Source organism: Plecotus auritus (assembly GCF_963455305.1).
Source record: "Plecotus auritus genome assembly, chromosome: 7".
Classification (NCBI taxonomy): Eukaryota; Metazoa; Chordata; class Mammalia; order Chiroptera; family Vespertilionidae; genus Plecotus; species Plecotus auritus.
The window spans coordinates 172,801,392-172,820,538 of NC_137774.1; the positions used below are offsets into that span (position 1 = coordinate 172,801,392).

The 19,147-nt window shown below is 50.1% G+C and overlaps 1 protein-coding gene across 2 annotated transcripts; it reads left to right on the forward strand.

Annotated features, from left to right (window-relative positions):
* The first annotated feature begins 1,460 nt into the window (after window positions 1-1,460).
* LOC308252994 (UDP-glucuronosyltransferase 3A2-like) lies at window positions 1,461-19,078 on the forward strand. Of its 2 annotated transcripts, none has more exons than XM_080677995.1 (7): window positions 1,461-1,803; window positions 2,569-2,670; window positions 5,246-5,357; window positions 8,797-9,325; window positions 10,611-10,842; window positions 12,094-12,313; window positions 17,470-19,078. In XM_080677995.1, exons 1-7 carry the CDS (start codon window positions 1,713-1,715, stop codon window positions 17,744-17,746), a joined length of 1,563 nt encoding a protein of 520 aa, XP_080534121.1. In that variant the 5' UTR covers window positions 1,461-1,712; the 3' UTR covers window positions 17,747-19,078. The 2 variants fall into 2 exon arrangements, with proteins under 2 accessions (XP_080534121.1, XP_080534122.1); XM_080677996.1 differs by having other exon boundaries at window positions 1,525-1,803; window positions 12,196-12,313.
* The last annotated feature ends 69 nt before the right edge of the window (window positions 19,079-19,147 follow it).

Sequence of the window (19,147 nt, forward strand, 5' to 3'; positions counted from 1 at the left end):
ACGGTACACAATGCAAAGAGGCCCGTGGTTCTTAGATGGTCTAGCAGGTGTCCTCAAACTACGGCCCGCGGGCCACATGCGGCCCGCCGAGGACATGTATCCGGCCCGCCGGGTGCCGCTGCCTGTCCTGCTTAGCAGCCGACTCGTCCCGGGCCCGCAGTGCGCATAGGAATTTGTTCATAGTTTTTTTTTTAAACTATAGTCCGGCCCTCCAACGGTCTGAGGGACAGTGAACTGGCCCCCTGTTTAAAAAGTTTGAGGCCCCCTGGCAGGGAAGAAGCAGGCTGAGACACAGCTGCCAGCACAGGCCATTTCGTATGAAAAGGACAGGGCAGAGCTCGGAGGGAACAGCCGAGGGCCACGGAGAAGCATTCCACGGTTAGGGTTATGTTTTCCTTTCCTCGGTGAGGAAACAGAGGACATGATGAAATCGTTTAAAATCTCAGTGCCAAAACCAATGCATCGCCCTTCGGCACCATGAAATACAAGTTCTCTTCTACCTTAAAAAAAGAAAAAAAAGAATTGATCATAAAGTGGCATCTCTTAATATGGTGTTTGGGAAACTTGGCCTCTGATTAAGTCAGAGACCCTGAACCTCAGACTCAGTTTTATTTAAAATAATAATAATGTGGGAGGGGGAGGGGGGTTTATCATACCGTACTCAGGCTGGCTGTGAGATCGTAACCAAGTCATGAGCTTGAAAAAGCCAGGAATAATGCTGCCCAACAGGAGCTACTCGTTTATGAAGAAACGTCAAGCATCCGCTTGCCTCGGCCCGGCCTGCTCCTCCCGGTCCTTATCTGGAGGGCTCTCCCCAGAGGGGCCGTCCCTGTCGCCTTTTTTGTCCTTGGAACTCAGCACGACCTAAAGTCTGACTCATGCCGGTGCTCATCTCTCCCAGACAGGCGCTCCAGGAGGCGTGTGTGCAGAGCCAGCCTGCCTGACCCATAGCAGGTGCTCCAGAGGGCTGTGTCACACCGAAGGTAAGTGGGGGGTGGACTGTGCTCCAGAGGGCTGTGTCACACCGAAGGTAAATGGGGGGTGGACTGTGCTCCAGAGGGCTGTGTCACACAGGTCAGTGGGGGGTGGACTGTGCTCCAGAGGGCTGTGTCACACAGAAGGTCAGTGGGGGGTGGACTGTCAGCGTCCCGCAGGGACCGTGCTCCTGGGTCCGGTGTAACAACAGCTGGTGATGCCTTGTAAACGCCTCCAGGTCCCTTCCCTGGGCGGGTAGACGGGGTGGGAGATGAGGTGTGTGTCACTCTAAGAATTCGTGAGAAGGGCTATGGGTGGGGCACCCAAAAGGCGGGAGAAAGAGCCAGAAAGGAGGACGGGAGTGCCCAAGGCAGAGTGGGTGTCCTGACTTGGCATTCCGGACCAGCAGGGCTGTCACACGCCCACTTCCAGGAGGGGCGTGTCATGGACGTGACTTTCATGGACACCCTGCAGCCCGGCTTCCCAGGCGGGATCAAAGGGACGGGCCGGCAGGTCAGGGGTCACCGGCCGAGAAGGGGCGGGCGGGGTAGAGAAGCCGGGCCGGGCCGCACTCGCTCTGACCCTGTGATCGCCGATCCGTAGCAGCAGGCACCGTGCGCTCCGTCCACTGCTGGGAGCCTGCGGAGCTCGCTGCGCGGGACGAGGGCGCGCGAGGTCAGCCCGTTTGCGGGGCGCACCGCCTGCAGCTCGGCTCCGCAGGGCACAGGCGAGTTCGCATGCCTGGGCAGCGGGCACTGCTGCTGGCCTTCCTGGGGTCCTGGCTCCCGCTCCTGGAAGGCGCCAGAATCCTGACCGTGGCCTTGTACGGTGAGTGTCTGGGCGGTCCTGTAGCTCGCTCCTGGGTGCAGGCCGTAGAGGACCCCTCCTCCCCAGGGGCTGCCAGGTCGGCTGCAGAAAGCGGCCCCTAGGAAAGCACGGGGCCTCCCTGGAGCTGAGAGCAAGCGGGGAGGAGCCGGTGTGCGCTACCTGAGCCTCAGTCCTGGGATCAAGTTTCTGGGGATCTCTCCTTATTCCTTCATGCAAATCAGGGCCCGCAGACTTCTCCAGGGGCCTGATGGGCGGGCTGCCTGACTTCAGGCCCTAAATAAGCATCTCCTGCCAGACATAGTTACACTTCAAGGACCTTCTCCTTGGAGTCACCTTCTAGCCATTTTCTGCTTCTCTCTGTGGCAAACAATTCCAGGGAGGAGGGTCTCAGCAGGAGCCCTGATGTGTCTGCTATGAGAAGCTACATGCTTACCACCCTGTGCACACAGTGCATGGCCCTTAATAAAATGTAGACTATTTCCCAAGAGGGGGGATGCTCCGAGCTAGTCCCACGGGCAGGCAGCCCCTGGTCACGGGACAGGGGAACTAGAGGAGGGTTGCTAGAGGTGGGGCCTCAGAGAGTGGGAGTCAAACTCCATGAGGACTTGAGGGTCCAGAGCACCGTGGCCCACATAGGAAGTGAGGAGAGGAAAGAAGTTTTCCTCGGCCCCACCCTCCAGCCAGGACGAAGCTCCCCTGACCCGCTACCCTCCCATGGTGCCTTTTCTCTCCATGCACCTCACAACACGGAAGCCTTGCTCCTAGGGGGAAGCCATTACCTACTGATGGACCGGGTGTCTCAGATTCTTCAAGATCATGGGCATGATGTCAGCTTTCTTCATCAGAGTGACCTGCATTTCCCATCAGGTACCATCTTATTCTGTGGACTAGTACTGTCTAATTCAAATATAACGTGAGCCACAAATACAAGCCCCATAATGTAACTGCTAAAATTCCAGAAGCCACATTGAACAATGGAAAAGAGACAGGTCAAACTAATTTTAATAATATATTTTATTTAACCCCATATACCCAAAATATCATTCCTACATGTAAACACTATAAAAATTATTAATGAGATATTTCACTTTTGTTTATATTAAGTCTTTGAAATCCGATGTGTGTTTTACAGTTCACACTAGCCACACTTCAAGTGCTCAAGGGGGACCCTAGTGTTTGGACCCTCCTTCCATAGATGATAAGCTGTGAGTGCCTTGTACATGCTAAACGTTCTGCAAAACTTCACGTTAGTCCTCTGAATTACTGTAATGAAGAAAGACAGGTGTACTGGTTCAGGTCCATCTTAGACTATGACCTTAGCGAAAGAAAGTCTGAAATGCTATTGGCTCTGCTCATCTTCTGTATTCCTCTATCTCACCCCCTCACTGCATCCACAGCCCCATCCTTCTTCAGGCAAACCCTTCACACACATTTCTGTAAATACAACGCTGCTTTATTTACATTGCTCGAAATCTTGCCTCTAGTTTGTGAAGATCGGATCAAAATGTTTTTCTGACTGATAAGAATTCCAGGGGGAAAAAAAAAAAAAAAGCAGTGAAACTGCAAGAGAAACTTATCAAAGAACTAATACAAGAAAATTTTTAGAACGAGAATACACAAGTCTTTATATTGAAAGGCCCCATCTAGCACCTAACACAAAGAATAATAAAATAAAGAGACCTATGGCAAGGGAAATCATGGCAAAATTTCGGAATACCAATGATTAATAAAAATAACCTAAACGTTTTCATATATTTCAATAATGAAAAAGATCCAGCTTTTTGGCATTGGCATTGCACACAGAAAACCAACAAGATTCCGCAATAAAACAATCTCAAAGTCTTTCCTTTTCATATAAATTTAAGTTTCTCAAAAAGTAGAAGTAACGACAGGATTTAGGCTGATCAGAACAATGGGCGAACCGAGAAAGAGGAAGACAAAGGGCTAGAGCAGTGGTCGGCAAACTCATTCGTCAACAGAGCCAAATATCAACAGTACAACGATTGAAATTTCTTTTGAGGGCCAAATTTTTTAAACTTAAACTTCTTCTAACGCCACTTCTTCAAAATAGACTCTCCCAGGCCGTGGTATTTTGTGGAAGAGCCACACTCCAGGGGCCAAAGAGCTGCATGTGGCTCGCGAACCATAGTTTGCCGACCACGGGGCTAGAGAATAGAATTGGCAAAACCAAAGTGTGGAAGATTTGCTGTTGGCATCCGGTTTTAATCAATGAGAGGATCTAGGAGGAACATATCCTGGAAAACACTTATTCAATAAGTTGACCTAATTGAAAATTGTATTGAGAGAATATTGGAGGGAGCTGAGACTGACCAACAGGCACAGAAACAAAGGAAAACAAACTCAATGAAACAAATGAAAAAGGAAGGTGATAGTTAATTCTAGGGCCGAGAAAGGACACAAATGGAAAGAAATCACATGACGACATACTCTTTGGCTTAGAAATGAATAATTTTTACACCGTCATCCTAATGTAAACTCAGAATGTTTAACACAATATTGTGACATGACTGAGAAGATGCTTCTTTGAACAGCTCTGACTCATTCCTGGGGATCTGGATGGCCATGTGCATATGGAGGGCTGTGCATGTGCTCAAGAAAGACCGGAGAAGGTCCTGGCTGCTCACTGGTGGCTCGCTGTGAGCCTCTGAGCAGGCAGGGAATGAAGGCTCTGGCAGCATCATAAATTTCCTGCCAGAGCAGTGAAAATGGGCCCACCACACACACACAGAGCCCCTTGGCAAGGGTTAGGGCACTTATAGTTGCACATCATTTGAGGGAATCTCAGCCTAATAGATTAGATGACCACTAACTAACTGATCAGAGACTCTCATCACTAAACATGACAGGCAAATTAGGTTTTACAGAATTAGTTCAGGAAAGGCATTAAACAGCAGTAACAACAACATCAGTGATGAACAGCAACAAGAATAAACTGAGAATGGGGGAAATCATAACAACAACAAAATTTTATGAGACGTACAGAGAAATAGGAAAATATGTCAACAGAAAGCAGTGACCAGAAACTGTCCATGCGGAAGCCCAGACAATGGATTTACTAGACAAAGACTTTAGACCAATGATTATAAATCTATTCAAGGACCTACAGAAAGTTGCATCTAAAGAACAAAATAAAAATAAGAGAACAATGAGAGTGACTGATAATAAGTTTGAGATGTCTTTTGAGGATGAGAAATGTTCTAAAATTGGTTGTGGTTATGGCTACACAACCCTGCAGACTTACTAAAAACCTCTAAAGTTTTTTAAAGGGGAATTTATGATATGTGAGGTATAGCTCAACAAGATGTTTTAGAGAAAAAATCCTGAGAAATAGGTGAAAGGACTAAAATTGGGTTTCAACATTCCTTTTAACATGCATAGGTGTGTGACATTTGATTAAATTTTCTTTCCTGTCTCTTCTTAGGGTTTAAAAGAGAGAAAACATACCAAACTGTCCATTGGTCTCCTCCTGAAGACTTTAAACAGGAATTCAAGAAAAATTTAGATTTCTTTACAAAGGAAGCTTTGCTGGGAAGGTAATAGTTTCTTTAAAAAAAAATAAAAGTAAAGCAATTATTATTTGAGAAATACGAATGAATGAGTGAATGAATAGAAATATCTCCATCATCACTGAATCTATCACTCAGGCAGTCTTGGGGATGTGGCCCTCTGGTTAACATTGCCAGCACGTTCAGTTTTCAAGCCTGAATGAGTAGAAGTATAAATTTTAAAAGACGCTTCCCTTTACCTTTAATCTCTCCAGCTCAGGGACAGGGATGGGCAACTAACAATTTCATCTCTGGATAAAGTCATAGTAACTCAATTTTACTTCCTTCTGTTCCTTTCTGTCCTCATAAACTTTCTGATGATGGGGTCACTTACGAAGATTGACTTTTGCAGAACTTGAGCCTGGCCATTTACGGTTCATTCAACGCAGAACTCTGGGACTCACTCTCAGCCTTACAGGGAGTAAGTCATGAGGCCGCTCATCTGAAACTCAAAATAACAAGAAACGCTCATCTTACGCATGAAATCACTGAAACGAAAACCATGCCTGTCTGAGTTAATGAGAAATCCCGGCTCCTCCTTCATTTCTGCTAAAGGATGCTTCTCCCCGGTGAAGGCATTTTTGAATACGTCCTCCTCCATAAAATTCTATTTTATTTACTCCATTTCTTCCTCCAAACTTCTCTATACCGCTGTCTTAGCACTTAATTTTGTGCTTTGTCTTTTTCATTAAAAAGGTTTATTGGGGACTTACTATGTGCCAGGCAATGTAGGTGTTAGAGACAGCGCAGAGAATGAAAGAGGTTGAAAAGACAAACAAACCCACCCAACTCCTCCCTCTGTTCCCTCCTCCGACTAGACTGCAGGGAACACACACTTTTAGAGCATGTCCCACAGGCCCTCGCACTGTGCTTCTGCGAGTCTTTTCTCTCCCATGTTAGTGAATGTTGATATTTTCATGTGCTAATTTCCAACAATTTATAGCACATGCCCTCAGTTTCTCAAAACTATCCCATGTGTTACCTGAAATGCTTATTTTATTTTTTTAAAAAACAAAACTTTTTAAAGAATCCCCACTGGTTCATATTAAATTGACAGAAGCACCATGCTAACTGTTAGACGAGTTAGATTGTTTCTGCACTTTCACAATGCCTAGCTCTTTCCTTTGAAATACTTAGAAAACTTATTAATATTTACTTCATTATTTGTAATGATTTGCCGAACATCTGCTTTCCCTGTTAAACTGTAAGCTCCGTGAGGCCAAAGGCCATATTTTCCTTGCTTGCTGCTGGAGCCACAGAGGCTGCCATCGTGTGCACACGCGGTAGCTTAGTAGCCACCAGGTAACCTTCATTGCACCACCTGACGACCAAGATTTATTAAAAATACTAGACCGAAATATGTCACATCTTTCCTGACTAGCTTTGGACAGGTATTGAAACCTTTGATTTGTCCCACAAATAATTAGGAAAATTATCGCAAATTGAGCATTGAATTCAAGAAGCCTCCTTAGACTACTCTCTTTCTGGCTTAAACTAGCTGTCTGTTTTTTTAAATTTATATATATATTTTTTTGGTTTTGTCTTTGAAATGATCCAATCAGAACCCCCTCGTCAAATTTACTGTGTCCTAAACTACCTGTGCATTGGGTCACATTCGTTTTCCCCTCATAATCTCATGTCCTTTTGTAAGAAGCCTGCCCTGCCCATCACTCTGATCAGATGACAAAACAGAAACAAAAACAAAAGCAGAACTTCCTCTCACTGGTCCCCAGTGATGGTCAGCAATTACCCTCACAGGAAAGGTTTCCTTTACTGAAACGGAAGTCTTAACAGCTTTTGTCCCAACGTTAGTTCATTCCATATTATTCTCTCTTTCAGCTTTAAGAATAGCTGAACCATTTAATTTAGAAACATGTGAGTGGTTATGCGGGGGGAAATGCACATTTGCCGTCCCTCTGCCTCCAGAACAGAAATCCCCACCCTGTGTGCACAGTACAGTCACCGGAGGAGCTTTGAAAGAATGCTTAGGTCTGCGTCCCGCCTGCAGAATGTCTCGTGTAAATTATTTATGGTGACGTACGGCCATAGATGTATTTGCATATACTTCCCAGAAACTATACAGTCAGGGTAGAGACCGCCCCTGCCCGAGCCATGTCTCTGCCTCTCCCTCCCCCCATTTCCCCTCCAGAGGACACAGGGCAGGGCTCTCTCCTGAGGGTTCTAGGTGGGGCCTTCGCTTTAGCAAGAGGGGGTCACACGGCTGACTGCCCATCATTCAGTTCATGAAGTGACTGCCTAGCTCCTGGGCATGGGAAGCAAATAGCACTTTCCAGCTAATCCTCGGGCCATGAAATCATCAGTGTGGGATCCCTTAGCTAGGACATTTGTCCAGTGCTGTACAATTGTAGCCCATGTTTAAACATTATTGAAAGAAAAGTAAATAGATTCCCAATGAAACCAAGTAAAACCTCTAGTCAAAACTGACATAGGACATTAATCCTCAGTAGGGTTTTAAGAATCTGTATCACAGGAGAGGCCCTTAGGGGTGGAGAAAAGTACCAAGTCCTTATCCACTGGCCCTTAAAGGGGACCCCAGGCAACAGCGACCTTTTTGCAGGCTTTTCTGCCAATGGAGTGTGAAGACATCCGTAGGCCCAAGAGTTGAAAGCCAGAGGCTGGCAGATGTTCCTGGCACACAGCTTTTATTTTATTTATTTATTTTTATTTTTAAATATATTTTATTGATTTTTTTACAGAGAGGAAGGGAGAGGGATAGAGAGTTAGAAACATCGATGAGAGAGAAACATCCATCAGCTGCCTGCTGCACACCCCCTCCTGGGGATGTGCCCGCAACCAAGGTACATGCCCTTGACCGGAATCGAACTTGGGACCCTTCAGTCCGCAGGCCGACGCTCTATCCACTGAGCAACACCGGTTAGGGCTGGCACACAGCTTTTAGAGGTTGACCATGCTGTCCCTCCACTTGTGTCCATGGCACTCTGTCATTAAGCTGCTCATATCCCCAGGAACACAAGTCCATACATGGGTACACTGAGAGCAAGTTAACTTAGGATTGAAGGCCATACAGAGAGAGCATCATAAATGAGCTTTAGCACTCAGCCAGGAGAGAGCCGTCAGGGCCCCAGGCCACAGCTGGTAACATCTCCCAGAGCAGGCACCGCTTCAAAAGACGGTAGAATGCAGAGAAGAGAGGAAGAGGGAAGAGAGCAGAGACACCCTAGGCATCAGAGAGAACGGCAGCAGAGACGAAAACAAGCAAGTGGCCGGGTGGAGGTGGAGGCTCAGAAACCCCAGATCTGGAGCAGACCGTTCTCGGCGAGCGGGACAGCGGCAGGCGGCTGCCCGACGTGCTTGTTGTTCGTGCGCTCAGGAAGATGTTTCGAGAGTTTTCAGATGAGCACGTGCCACGAATATTGAACATCTCTCACTTCTTTTTCTTTCTCAGGAGCCCACTTACAAACCTTCTGAAGATAATGAAGCTATTTGCGACGCAGTGTAGTGATTTGCTGAGGACAGATACCATGGGCCCCTTAAAAAATGGGAGTTTCGACCTGGTGGTGGTGGACGGTCTGGATCTCTGCGCTTTCCTGATCGCCGAGAAGCTGGCGAGGCCGTTTGTGGCCGTCCTCGGCACCACGTTTGGAGTGACGCATTTTGGGCTGCCAGAGCCCGTGTCCTATGTCCCAGACTTCCACTCCCCCCTGACCGACCGCATGGATTTCTGGGGCCGGGTGACCAACTCTCTGATGTTCTTTATTTCTTCCTTGAGGCAGTGGTACATCCATGCTCAGTTCGAGGGCACGATCAGAGAACATTTCCCAGAAGGCTCCAGAAGGCTCTTACTTCATCTTCAACAGAAAGCAGAGCTGTGGTTTGTGAATTCTGACTTTGCCTTTGATTTTGCCCGGCCCCTGCTTCCTAACACTGTGTATGTTGGAGGTCTCATGGCCAAACCGGTTGAACCGATACCTCAAGTGAGTAAATCCTTTGTACACAGACATAGAAATTGCTAAACATTTCTCCAAGGCGACCGTACGAGTTGTATGCTGCCCCCAGCAGCGCCAGAGCTTTGCTTACTCCGCATCCACCGTGGGGTGTTGTTGGTCTTTTTATTTGAGCTGTTTTGGTGAACTCAAAATGCTGCCTCCAGTTTCGGGGTTTTGTTCGTTCGTTTTTATTTGTTTTTTAAACATATATGTTTATGGATGTCAGAGAGGAAGGGAGAGGGAGAGAGAGAGGAACATGAATGATGAGAGAGAATCATGGATCGGCTGCCTATGCACGCCCCACACTGGGGATCGAGCCCACACTCGGGCATGTGCCCTGACCGGGAATCGAACCCTGACCTCCTGGTTCCTAGGTCGATGCTCAACCACTGAGCCACGCCGGGCCGGCTACTTCTGTGTCCTTGATGCTCTACATTCTGAGCTGGGTTGTAGCTTTTTATGCATTCTTGAGAGATCTACCATCATTCTCCCTCCCCGCCCCCCGCCCCCCGCCCCCCATTAGGCCTTCCCTTACCCTAGAGCCGCCACCACAATGGGGAAAGGAGTAGTTTCATTGCCTCAAGGAGTAGCTGTGGGAGAGGGAAATGTAGGGACAGTGATGAAAGGCCCTCTGGGAAGCTCACTCTGAGAACATCATTTGGGTAGAGTGGAGGTTGAGGGGAGCACAGATACCCTTGAACTTCACAGCTTGCCTGTGGCATAGCCCATGGAGGTCGCTGGGAACTGAGAAAATGGAGAAGCACTTGAGATTCACTGTGTAAACTGTGACCCATGGATCCCGAGTCCGTCTCCCTAACCATCTTCCAGCCCCACGTATGTCTGCTGCTTCCCAGCAGGGGTAGATGAGATCCAGCTACTGACCACGTGGGGATCCAGCTTATCTCCCAGGCTCCTCTGGGGGAGCCCCAGTGCAGGGGGAGAGCAGGGCTGGTACAGCCCTCTGGAGGGTGCTATCAAAAACCGCCCCCCGTCTCCCCTGCTGACTCCTAAGAGGAGAACTTGAAATTTAACTCATCCAATTCCAAAGCCTGGAGAGACAGGGTGGACCATTCTTGTGGTCCTGAGCCATCGAGGCTCAGAAACTCTCTGGCAGGCCATCCAGCCTCAGTAGATGGGAACCCGTAGGAAGGGGGGTCATGGGTGTACCCCGCACAGGGGGGTGCACAGAGAGCTCACGTGAGGGGCGTGCTCCGTGAGCAGCGTGACTCTTGCTGTGGCCAGGCAGCCACGTTACCGTCTTCGCTCCCTCCAGGAACTCGAGGACTTCATCGCCCGGTTCGGCGAGGCGGGTTTCGTGCTAGTGGCCCTGGGCTCCGTGGTGAACGTGGCCCAGTCGCAGCAGGCTCTTGAGCAGATGCACAGGGCCTTTGCGCAGCTGCCGCAGGGGGTGATATGGAAGTGCAGCCCTTCTCAGTGGCCCAAACACCTCCGGTTGGCGGCGAACGTGAAAATCGTGGACTGGCTTCCTCAGAGCGACCTCCTGGGTAAGGGCCCCCGCTCTGCGGGCAGCTGCCATGTCTGCCTTTCTCGCTCCGGTTCCTTGTCCTTCAGGGTTTGTTGCAGCTGTCACCCCATCACGTGAAAGGAAAGCGCGTGGTAGCCAAAGGCCAAGGACCAGGAAAGCTTGGCATCCTGGGCTCGCTTCATCCATTTGTAACCCAGCCCGGCTATCTCCAGCCAGCAGCCCCCTTCCAGAGGGGCGACTTGCAATGGGCAGGGGATCGGGATCAGCCAAACCACCCAAGAAGCGCCCATCAGTGCTTCGGGACGTACCTGTGCCCACAGGAGGGAAGTCGCTGCCGCCGCACTGTGGCCTCCAGCCGCCTGCTCTTTTTTTTTTTTTTTTTTTTTTTTAATATGTTTTATTGATTTTTTACAGAGAGGAAGGGAGAGGGATAGAGAGTTAGAAACATCAATGAGAGAGAAACATCGATCAGCTGCCTCCTGCACACCTCCCACTGGGGATGTGCCCGCAACCAAGGTACGTGCCCTTGACCGGAATCGAACCTGGGACCCTTCAGTCTGCAGGCCAACGCTCTATCCACTGAGCCAAACCGGTTTTGGCCAGCCGCCTGCTCTTTACACACAGACACGGAGCTAGCTCTTCGCCACCCGAGGTGGCCTTGCAGTGTGACAGTATTCCTCACCGTCCCGTCTGAGATGTGCTGACAGTCCCCAAGGGGCTTCCCCTCTGGCCTGTGCCGCCCTCTGGGGACACCTCACGTGCATAGCGGCAGATGGCATCTGAGTGCCATGGTGAATTGGAAATACAGGTTGTGGTTCTTCTCCTGCAAATGTATTTCACTGGCCTGTGGGAGAGCCCAAGGTTTGCACTCTACAAAAGCACATTGCTTCCGCGTTCCTGGGCTGGATAAATGCTTCCTCAACCTTTATTTTGCTCCAAATGAGAGAGGGACAGTAGGACTGGGACTGGCAATACCAAGGCATAAGGCACACTCCCTGCTTAAAGATGATGTGGAGGGATGCCGAGCGGATATAGGGATGAATGCTGGGAGACGCTGAGCTTGGTTCTGTCTCTGCATTCTCGGCTGCAGCTGGTCTCAGACCCATGCTTCTGAGGGTGCTCACAGAGTGTCTCCCAGGCCATTGCCTCTTTACGTTGGTTCCCAGATGCCTCTAGATTCCCTTATCACATTTCCCTGACAATGCTGCCGTCCAAGTTCTGGAAATTCCTTCTTAGGCCTTATTCTTCCTCTCGTTCCTCTTTGTCCTAGCTCACCCCAGCATCCGCCTGTTTGTCACCCACGGAGGGATGAATAGTGTGATGGAATCCATCCAGCATGGCGTGCCCATGGTGGGCATTCCTCTCTTTGTAGACCAGCCTGGAAACTTAATCCGAGTAGAAGCCAAACATCTGGGTGTCACCATCCCGATAGAACAGCTCAAGGCGGAGACCCTGGCTCTTAAGATGAAACAAGTCATCGGAGACAAGAGGTATGTAGTGGGTCTGGCCAGAGGGTCCCCTCCCCTCGAATAAACTAAACTCGGCGTTAAGATGCCAATGGACCTGTTTCCATCGAACGCCAAGTCAGACAAATGAGCCTTCTATTTCGAGAAGAGGGATTTAGGACAGATGATAGGGAGAATTTTATTTTTAAAAGAAACTTTACAAGATTTTCTCTCTTAGAGTTTTTATTCTCTTGATATGCGTAATATGCAATTCTAACCAGTTGTGGGGTGTGTGGGGGCTCCTTTTATTTCTTCATGTTCACATTTCTTTCCTCTACTGGCCTCTGTCCTTAGCTGTTCCTGAACATTCTCTCCATTCACCTTCCATGTCTCCTCTTCAGAGAGGCCTTCTCTGATCAACCCCAGTTATGCTATATAATTCTCTCCATAACGTGTTTCATAATTATTCCACATATTACTTTCCTTATGTATTGACCTTTCCTCCAACTAGAGTGTAAGCTCCATGAGCGGAGGAGGGCCATGTCTGTCTTACTGATCACGGCCTACCTCACTGCCTTGCACACAGTAGGCACTCAGCAAGTAAGTTCTGGACGAGGGAAGAATAAATACTAGTCCTCTAAGTCAGGGCCCAAGAAACACGATTAGGCATCTGGGGCCCATGAGTCCCTCGAATGGTGAAATTGTAAAAAACACATGTGTTTGCATATATACATTTTCTGGAGGGTGTTTTCTATTTTTTTAAATATTTGCTTTTTAAAATTTTTATTGATTTCAGAGAGAAAGGGAGAGGGAGAGATAGAAACGATCAGAGAGAATCATTGACCAGCTGCACACCCCCTACTGGGGATTGAGCTCTCACCCTGGGCATGTGCCCTTGACTGGAATCGAACCTGGGACCCTTCAGTCTGCAGGCCAACACTCTATCCACTGAGCCACACCAGCTGGGCCTGGAGGGTGTTTTCATAATGTTCATCAGCTTCTCAATGGAGACTGATGTCCAGAAAGGCCACGGGCTACTGTTCTGGAGGGGCCGTTCCATCCTGCCGGCTCCTGGATGGCATTCAGTGTGATGCCTGGGGCAGGGCAGCCCCAACACCCCCTGGGGACCCTCCTAGCCCCTCTTCCTGGCAGGCAGGTAATGCTTGCAAATGAATAAACTGAGCACTGAGACTTGGGGGCCTGTGTGTATCAGGGTGGCTCTGGTCTGACCGCTATCTGGACATTCCGGCACTCTGGGCTCCTGTCCCCTGCCCCAGAGGTTCTGAGACACCTCGACTGTCCCTTGCTCGTGGGCCTCTCCCCGCTATGAGCCTGCTCCCCCTGAGGAAGAAGCATGCACTGCAAAGGGCTGCAACTTCAACTCATGACCACAGGCCTGCCATGGCCCTTAATGATGCCTGGCGATCTTATTGCATTTTCCTAATCATCTTTCCCACTCACTCTCCTCTTACTGTTTTACCTTCATCTTCTCCCACCTCCAACGTGGTTTTCTCGCTCATCCTCAGTGTATACCTTCTTTGTTTTATTTTACTGAAAAAAAGAGAAGCCACCAGCATGTGTTCACCACCAAATTCACCAGCCTACGTGCCAAATCTGCCTGCCTGCCTGCCTGCCTGCCTGCCTCCCTGCCTGCCTGCCTCCCTGCCTGCCTCCCTGCCTGCCTCCCTGCCTCCCTGCCTGCCTCCCTGCCTCCCTGCCTCCCTGCCTGCCTGCCTCCCTGCCTCCCTGCCTGCCTGCCTTCCTGCCTGCCTGCCTCCCTGCCTGCCTGCCTGCCTCCCTGCCTGCCTCCCTGCCTGCCTGCCTCCCTGCCTGCCTGCCTCCCTGCCTCCCTGCCTGCCTGCCTGCCTGCCTGCCTGCCTGCCTGCCTCCCTGCCTGCCTGCCTGCCTCCCTGCCTGCCTGCCTGCCTGCCTCCCTGCCTGCCTGCCTCCCTGCCTGCCTGCCTGACTCCCTGCATGCCTACCTGCCTCCCTGCCTGCCTGCCTCCCTGCCTGCCTCCGTGCCTGCCTCCTGCCTGCCTCCCTGCCTGCCTCCCTGCCTACCTCCCTGCCTGCCTGCCTCCCTGCCTGCCTCCCTCCCTGCCTGCCTGCCTGCCTGCCTGCTTGCCTGCCTCCCTGCCTGCCTACCTCCCTGCCTGCCTCCCTGCCTCCCTGCCTGCCTCCCTCCCTGCCTGCCTCCCTGCCTCCCTGCCTGCCTCCCTGCCTGCCTGCCTGCCTCCCTGCCTGCCTGCCTCCCTGCCTGCCTCCTGCCTGCCTCCCTGCCTGCCTCCCTGCCTGCCTCCCTGCCTGCCTGCCTCCCTGCCTGCCTCCCTGCCGGCCTGCCTGCCTCCCTACCTGCCTGCCTGCCTCCCTGCCTGCCTGCCTCCCTGCCTGCCTCCTGCCTGCCTCCCTGCCTGCCTGCCTGCCTGCCTGCCTCCCTGCCTGCCTCCCTGCCTGCCTCCTGCCTGCCTCCCTGCCTGCCTCCCTGCCTGCCTGCCTCCCTGCCTGCCTCCCTGCCGGCCTGCCTGCCTCCCTACCTGCCTGCCTGCCTCCCTGCCTGCCTGCCTCCCTGCCTGCCTCCTGCCTGCCTCCCTGCCTGCCTCCCTGCCTGCCTGCCTGCCTCCCTGCCTGCCTGCCTCCCTCCCTCCCTGCCTGCCTCCCTGCCTGCCTGCCTCCCTCACTCCCTGCCTGCCTCCCTGCCTGCCTCCCTGCCTGCCTGCCTCCCTCCCTCCCTGCCTGCCTCCCTGCCTGCCTGCCTCCCTCCCTGCCTGCCTCCCTGCCTGCCTGCCTCCCTGCCTGCCTGCCTCCCTGCCTGCCTGCCTGCCTGCCTGCCTCCCTGCCTGCCTGCCTGCCTGCCTGCCTCCCTGCCTCCCTGCCTGCCTGCCTGCCTGCCTCCCTGCCTGCCTGCCTGCCTGCCTCCCTGCCTGCCTGCCTGCCTGCCTCCCTGCCTCCCTGCCTGCCTGCCTGCCTGCCTGCCTCCCTGCCTGCCTCCCTGCCTGCCTGCCTGCCTGCCTCCCTGCCTGCCTGCCTGCCTGCCTGCCTCCCTGCCTCCCTGCCTGCCTGCCTGCCTGCCTCCTTCTACTCCACCTGCTCTTGTGCGTCTCCCTGTGGATTCCAGGCCCTGCCCTGGGGTGCAGGATCACATCCTCTCACCCACTCAAAGCTGTTACTTCTGTGACCTGCCCCACTGTCCCCTGCACGATTGCTTTTCTCTTTCTTTGGAACACTTCCATCAACTGAAAAGCGACTTGCTGTAATAAGTCTCAAAAGCTGTTTTTCCTCAACTTTTTAATTTGAAAAGTTTCCGACTCTCAGAAAACTTGCAAGAATAATCCAATAAGCACTTGTATACCCTTCACTTACATTAACGTTTATTAACATTCTGCCATATTTTGTTCTCTGTGTTTTGCCGAATGTTATACCTGTCTATAAATGGCAGCATGCTTTGAGAATTTGTTGCAGACATAATACTTGACCTCTAAAGACTTCAGCTTGTGTCTCCCATGAACAAAGCATTTTCCCACAGAGCCCTGGTACAATGATCAGAGTCCAGAAATGTACCATTGAAGGGCCCTCGACTTACAACAAACCATCCTGACACTGCTTTGCCTCTGGCTATACTCCGCATCTCTGCTCTCCTTCCGGGTAAACGCTTTAAAGGAGTTGTCTGTGCTCTTCGCCAACACCTCCTCCTGTCGCATTCTTTCATCAGCCGCTTCAGTAAGGCTCCCTCACTCCACCACGCAGCTCTGAGCCAGGTCACCAGTGGCTTCCTCACCACCAAAGCCAGGGGCGGCTTTTCAAGTCTCATCTTCCTCGCCCCATCCGCATCATTCATCCCAAAGGGTCACTGCCTGTCCTTGAACAGTGACTGCAGTTGGCCCTGACACCATACTCTGTTAGCTTCCCCCTTCACTGGCTGCTCCTTCTCAGTCTCCTTGGTCGAGTCCTCCTCAACTCCACAACCTCCAGACTTTGTAGGGCTCCACACCAGGGCCTGGTCCTTGGGTCTCAACTCACTTCTAATCCACACGTAACTCTTGGGGTTCTTGCCCAGTCTCATGTTCGAAACACCCTCTATAGACCTATGTTGATTTCCAAATTGCTATCTGCAACCCAAACCTTCCTGCTAATCGCAGTATATCTTATCACCCTGCTGACTGGCATCTCTTCTTCATTGTCGAGCAGGCATCTTAAACTTGCCATGACCAAATATCAACTTTGGCCTGCGCCCAACACCCTTAAGCCTGCTGATCAAATCTTCTCCATGTTGTAAATTGTGACTCCATTTTTCTTGTTTATCAGGCCCTGAATTTAGGTGTCTTTCATTTTAAGTAAGAATGGAAATAACAAATGTAATTCAAGTTTATAGAATTATTTATTGTTCCAGGATTTATAACCCAAAGAACTTGCTGATTTAAAATTTATTTTTTAATGATTTAATTTCATTTAGGACATGAACATTTCAAGAAAAGTCCAATTTGGGAATCCTTCAGAAATTTATTCTGTATATGGTCAGAATCAGCTTTGGCCTGAGAATTGGTGGAATATTTAACATTTGACCTTTGACATTCCTTGAAACTGATCATAGCATGCATATATACAGAATGTGCCTATATACATACATATGTATATAGTGTGCATACATATACATGTATATGCCCGTGTGTGTGTGTGTGTGTGTGTGTGTGTGTATATATATATATATATATATATATATATAATGCGTATATACATGTATATATAACAAAATGTGTGTATAAGTTTATATGTGTATATACACACACACACAAATATACACACTATATATATTTGCACATTGTGTGTGTGTGTGTGTATATATATATATCATGCATATATACATGTATATATAACAAAATGTGTGTATAAGTTTATGTGTGTATATACACACACAAATATACACAATATATATATTTGCACATTGTGTGTGTGTATATATATATATATCATGCATATATACATGTATATATAACAAAATATGTGTATAAGTTTATATGTGTATACACACACAAATATACACAATATATATATTTGCACATTGTGTGTGTGTATATATATATCATGCATATATACATGTATATATAACAAAATGTGTGTATAAGTTTATATGTGCATATACACACACACAAATATACACAATATATATATTTGCACATTGTGTGTGTGTGCAAATCTGCCAACAGCTACAAGTCGGCAGCAGTGGCCGCCAGCATCATCAGGCGCTCTCACCCCCTGACCCCTGCTCAGCGGCTGGTGGGCTGGATCGACCACATCCTTCAGACCGGGGGAGCGGCCCACCTCAAGCCCCACGCCTTCCAGCAGCCGTGGTATGAGCAGTACCTGCTGGACGTCTTTTTGTTCCTGCTGGGGGTCATCCTGGGCACCGTGTGGCTCTGTGGGAAGCTGCTGGGCCTCGTGGCCCGGGGGCTGTGTGGGGCCAGGAAGCTGAAGAGGGCCTGATGCACAGAGCAGACTTGGAGGGGTGCTGGGGAGCCACTGGTTCTCTGAAGACTTCCCCCAGCACAGGCCTCCCCTGGGGTCCCCCTCACCCCCACGTGGGCCATGGCACCAGAATGGCTTCTCACTCTCTTCTGCCTCTGTTTAGACAGTCTTATGCAGCAATCTTGGGCTTCCTTTTTAAAAAAATTATGGTAAAATACACATCACATAAAATTGACCATTTTAACCATCCGGTATTCAGTTCAGTGGCATTGAGTACATTCATATATTTGTGCAAACATCATTACCATCCAATTCCATAACTTCTTTCATCTTCCCAAATTAAAACTGTGCACTGATTAAACAATAATTCCCCATTTCCTCGTCCCCACTCCAAGCCCCTGGGAACCTGTGTTCTACTTCCTGTGTCTATGAATTTGACCTTGGCTTCTTGACTTGCTCCTCCCCTATGAACCCCTCTATTCAGCCTCAAACCATCACCAGACAGCCCCCCTCCCCCGCACTCCCTGTCCCTAGACTCAGTGCTCTGTTTCATCCCCCTGTCTAGGAGACTTCTGTTCCCCCTTTCTTCTTTTTACGCTTTTGATGAATAGGACAGAAGATATTTGGCCAGTTCTTCCACTTTGGACCAACCTCTTGCATCTCCTTCTCATCTCATTCAAAGCTCAGAGGCCCGTCCTCTCCCGCAGTGAGGCAGGGACAGCCCCTCTCTGGACCGCCCCCCCCCCTGTCTTCCCCGAGTCCCCGCCTGCGAAGCTCCTCCTTTGCTGGGCCTGAGGGGGCCTGCCTCGGTTCCACAGGTGATGCCGTGTCCCACTGTCCACAGGTCCCTTCTCCAGGTTCCCATGGTCAGAGATGAGGTAACAGAAACTCAAGGGGAGGCCTGGAGCCCACACAGAAAGCTTTGGGGCCTCAGGTGCTGTGGCCCTGGTGTTGCCCAAGACCGTCCTGATTTAGGAAACATTCCACTTGCCACCCCCCTGCTCCCCCCCACGGTAGAGAATATTCCTTTCGGCGGAAAATCCGCTGGTGGCTCCATCGCATGGAAGCCAAGGCCCCTCTGACTGGTGCCTGGCTACCTGTCCAGACACGTGAATTCTGAAATAGACCCGCACTAGGATGTTCAGTCGGTTTTTGACAAAGATGCAAAGAGAATTCCATGGAAAAAGTAAAATCTTTCCAGCAAATTGTACTGGAACAGTGGTATATCTGAATGGGATTTGATCTAAATAACATACACAGGAGACATTGCCTGTTGCTTCCTACCAGACACGAACATTAACTCAAAATGTATCATAGATCTAAAAATAAATGCTGAGCTACAGAAGTTCTAAAAGGAAGTCTTTGCAGTCTTACGGTCGGCACATGGGCGTGTGGATGTGGGCGGGGGAGGGAAACCCA

Bases quoted from the DNA above. Each gene is read 5' to 3' on its own strand.
- LOC308252994 (XM_080677995.1), top strand. From the start codon at position 1,713: ATGCCTGGGCAGCGGGCACTGCTGCTGGCCTTCCTGGGGTCCTGGCTC. The intron at 2,671-5,245 runs GTACCATCTTAT...GTCTCTTCTTAG, and splicing joins TGACCTGCATTTCCCATCAG to GGTTTAAAAGAGAGAAAACA. The intron at 9,326-10,610 runs GTGAGTAAATCC...CGCTCCCTCCAG, and splicing joins CGGTTGAACCGATACCTCAA to GAACTCGAGGACTTCATCGC.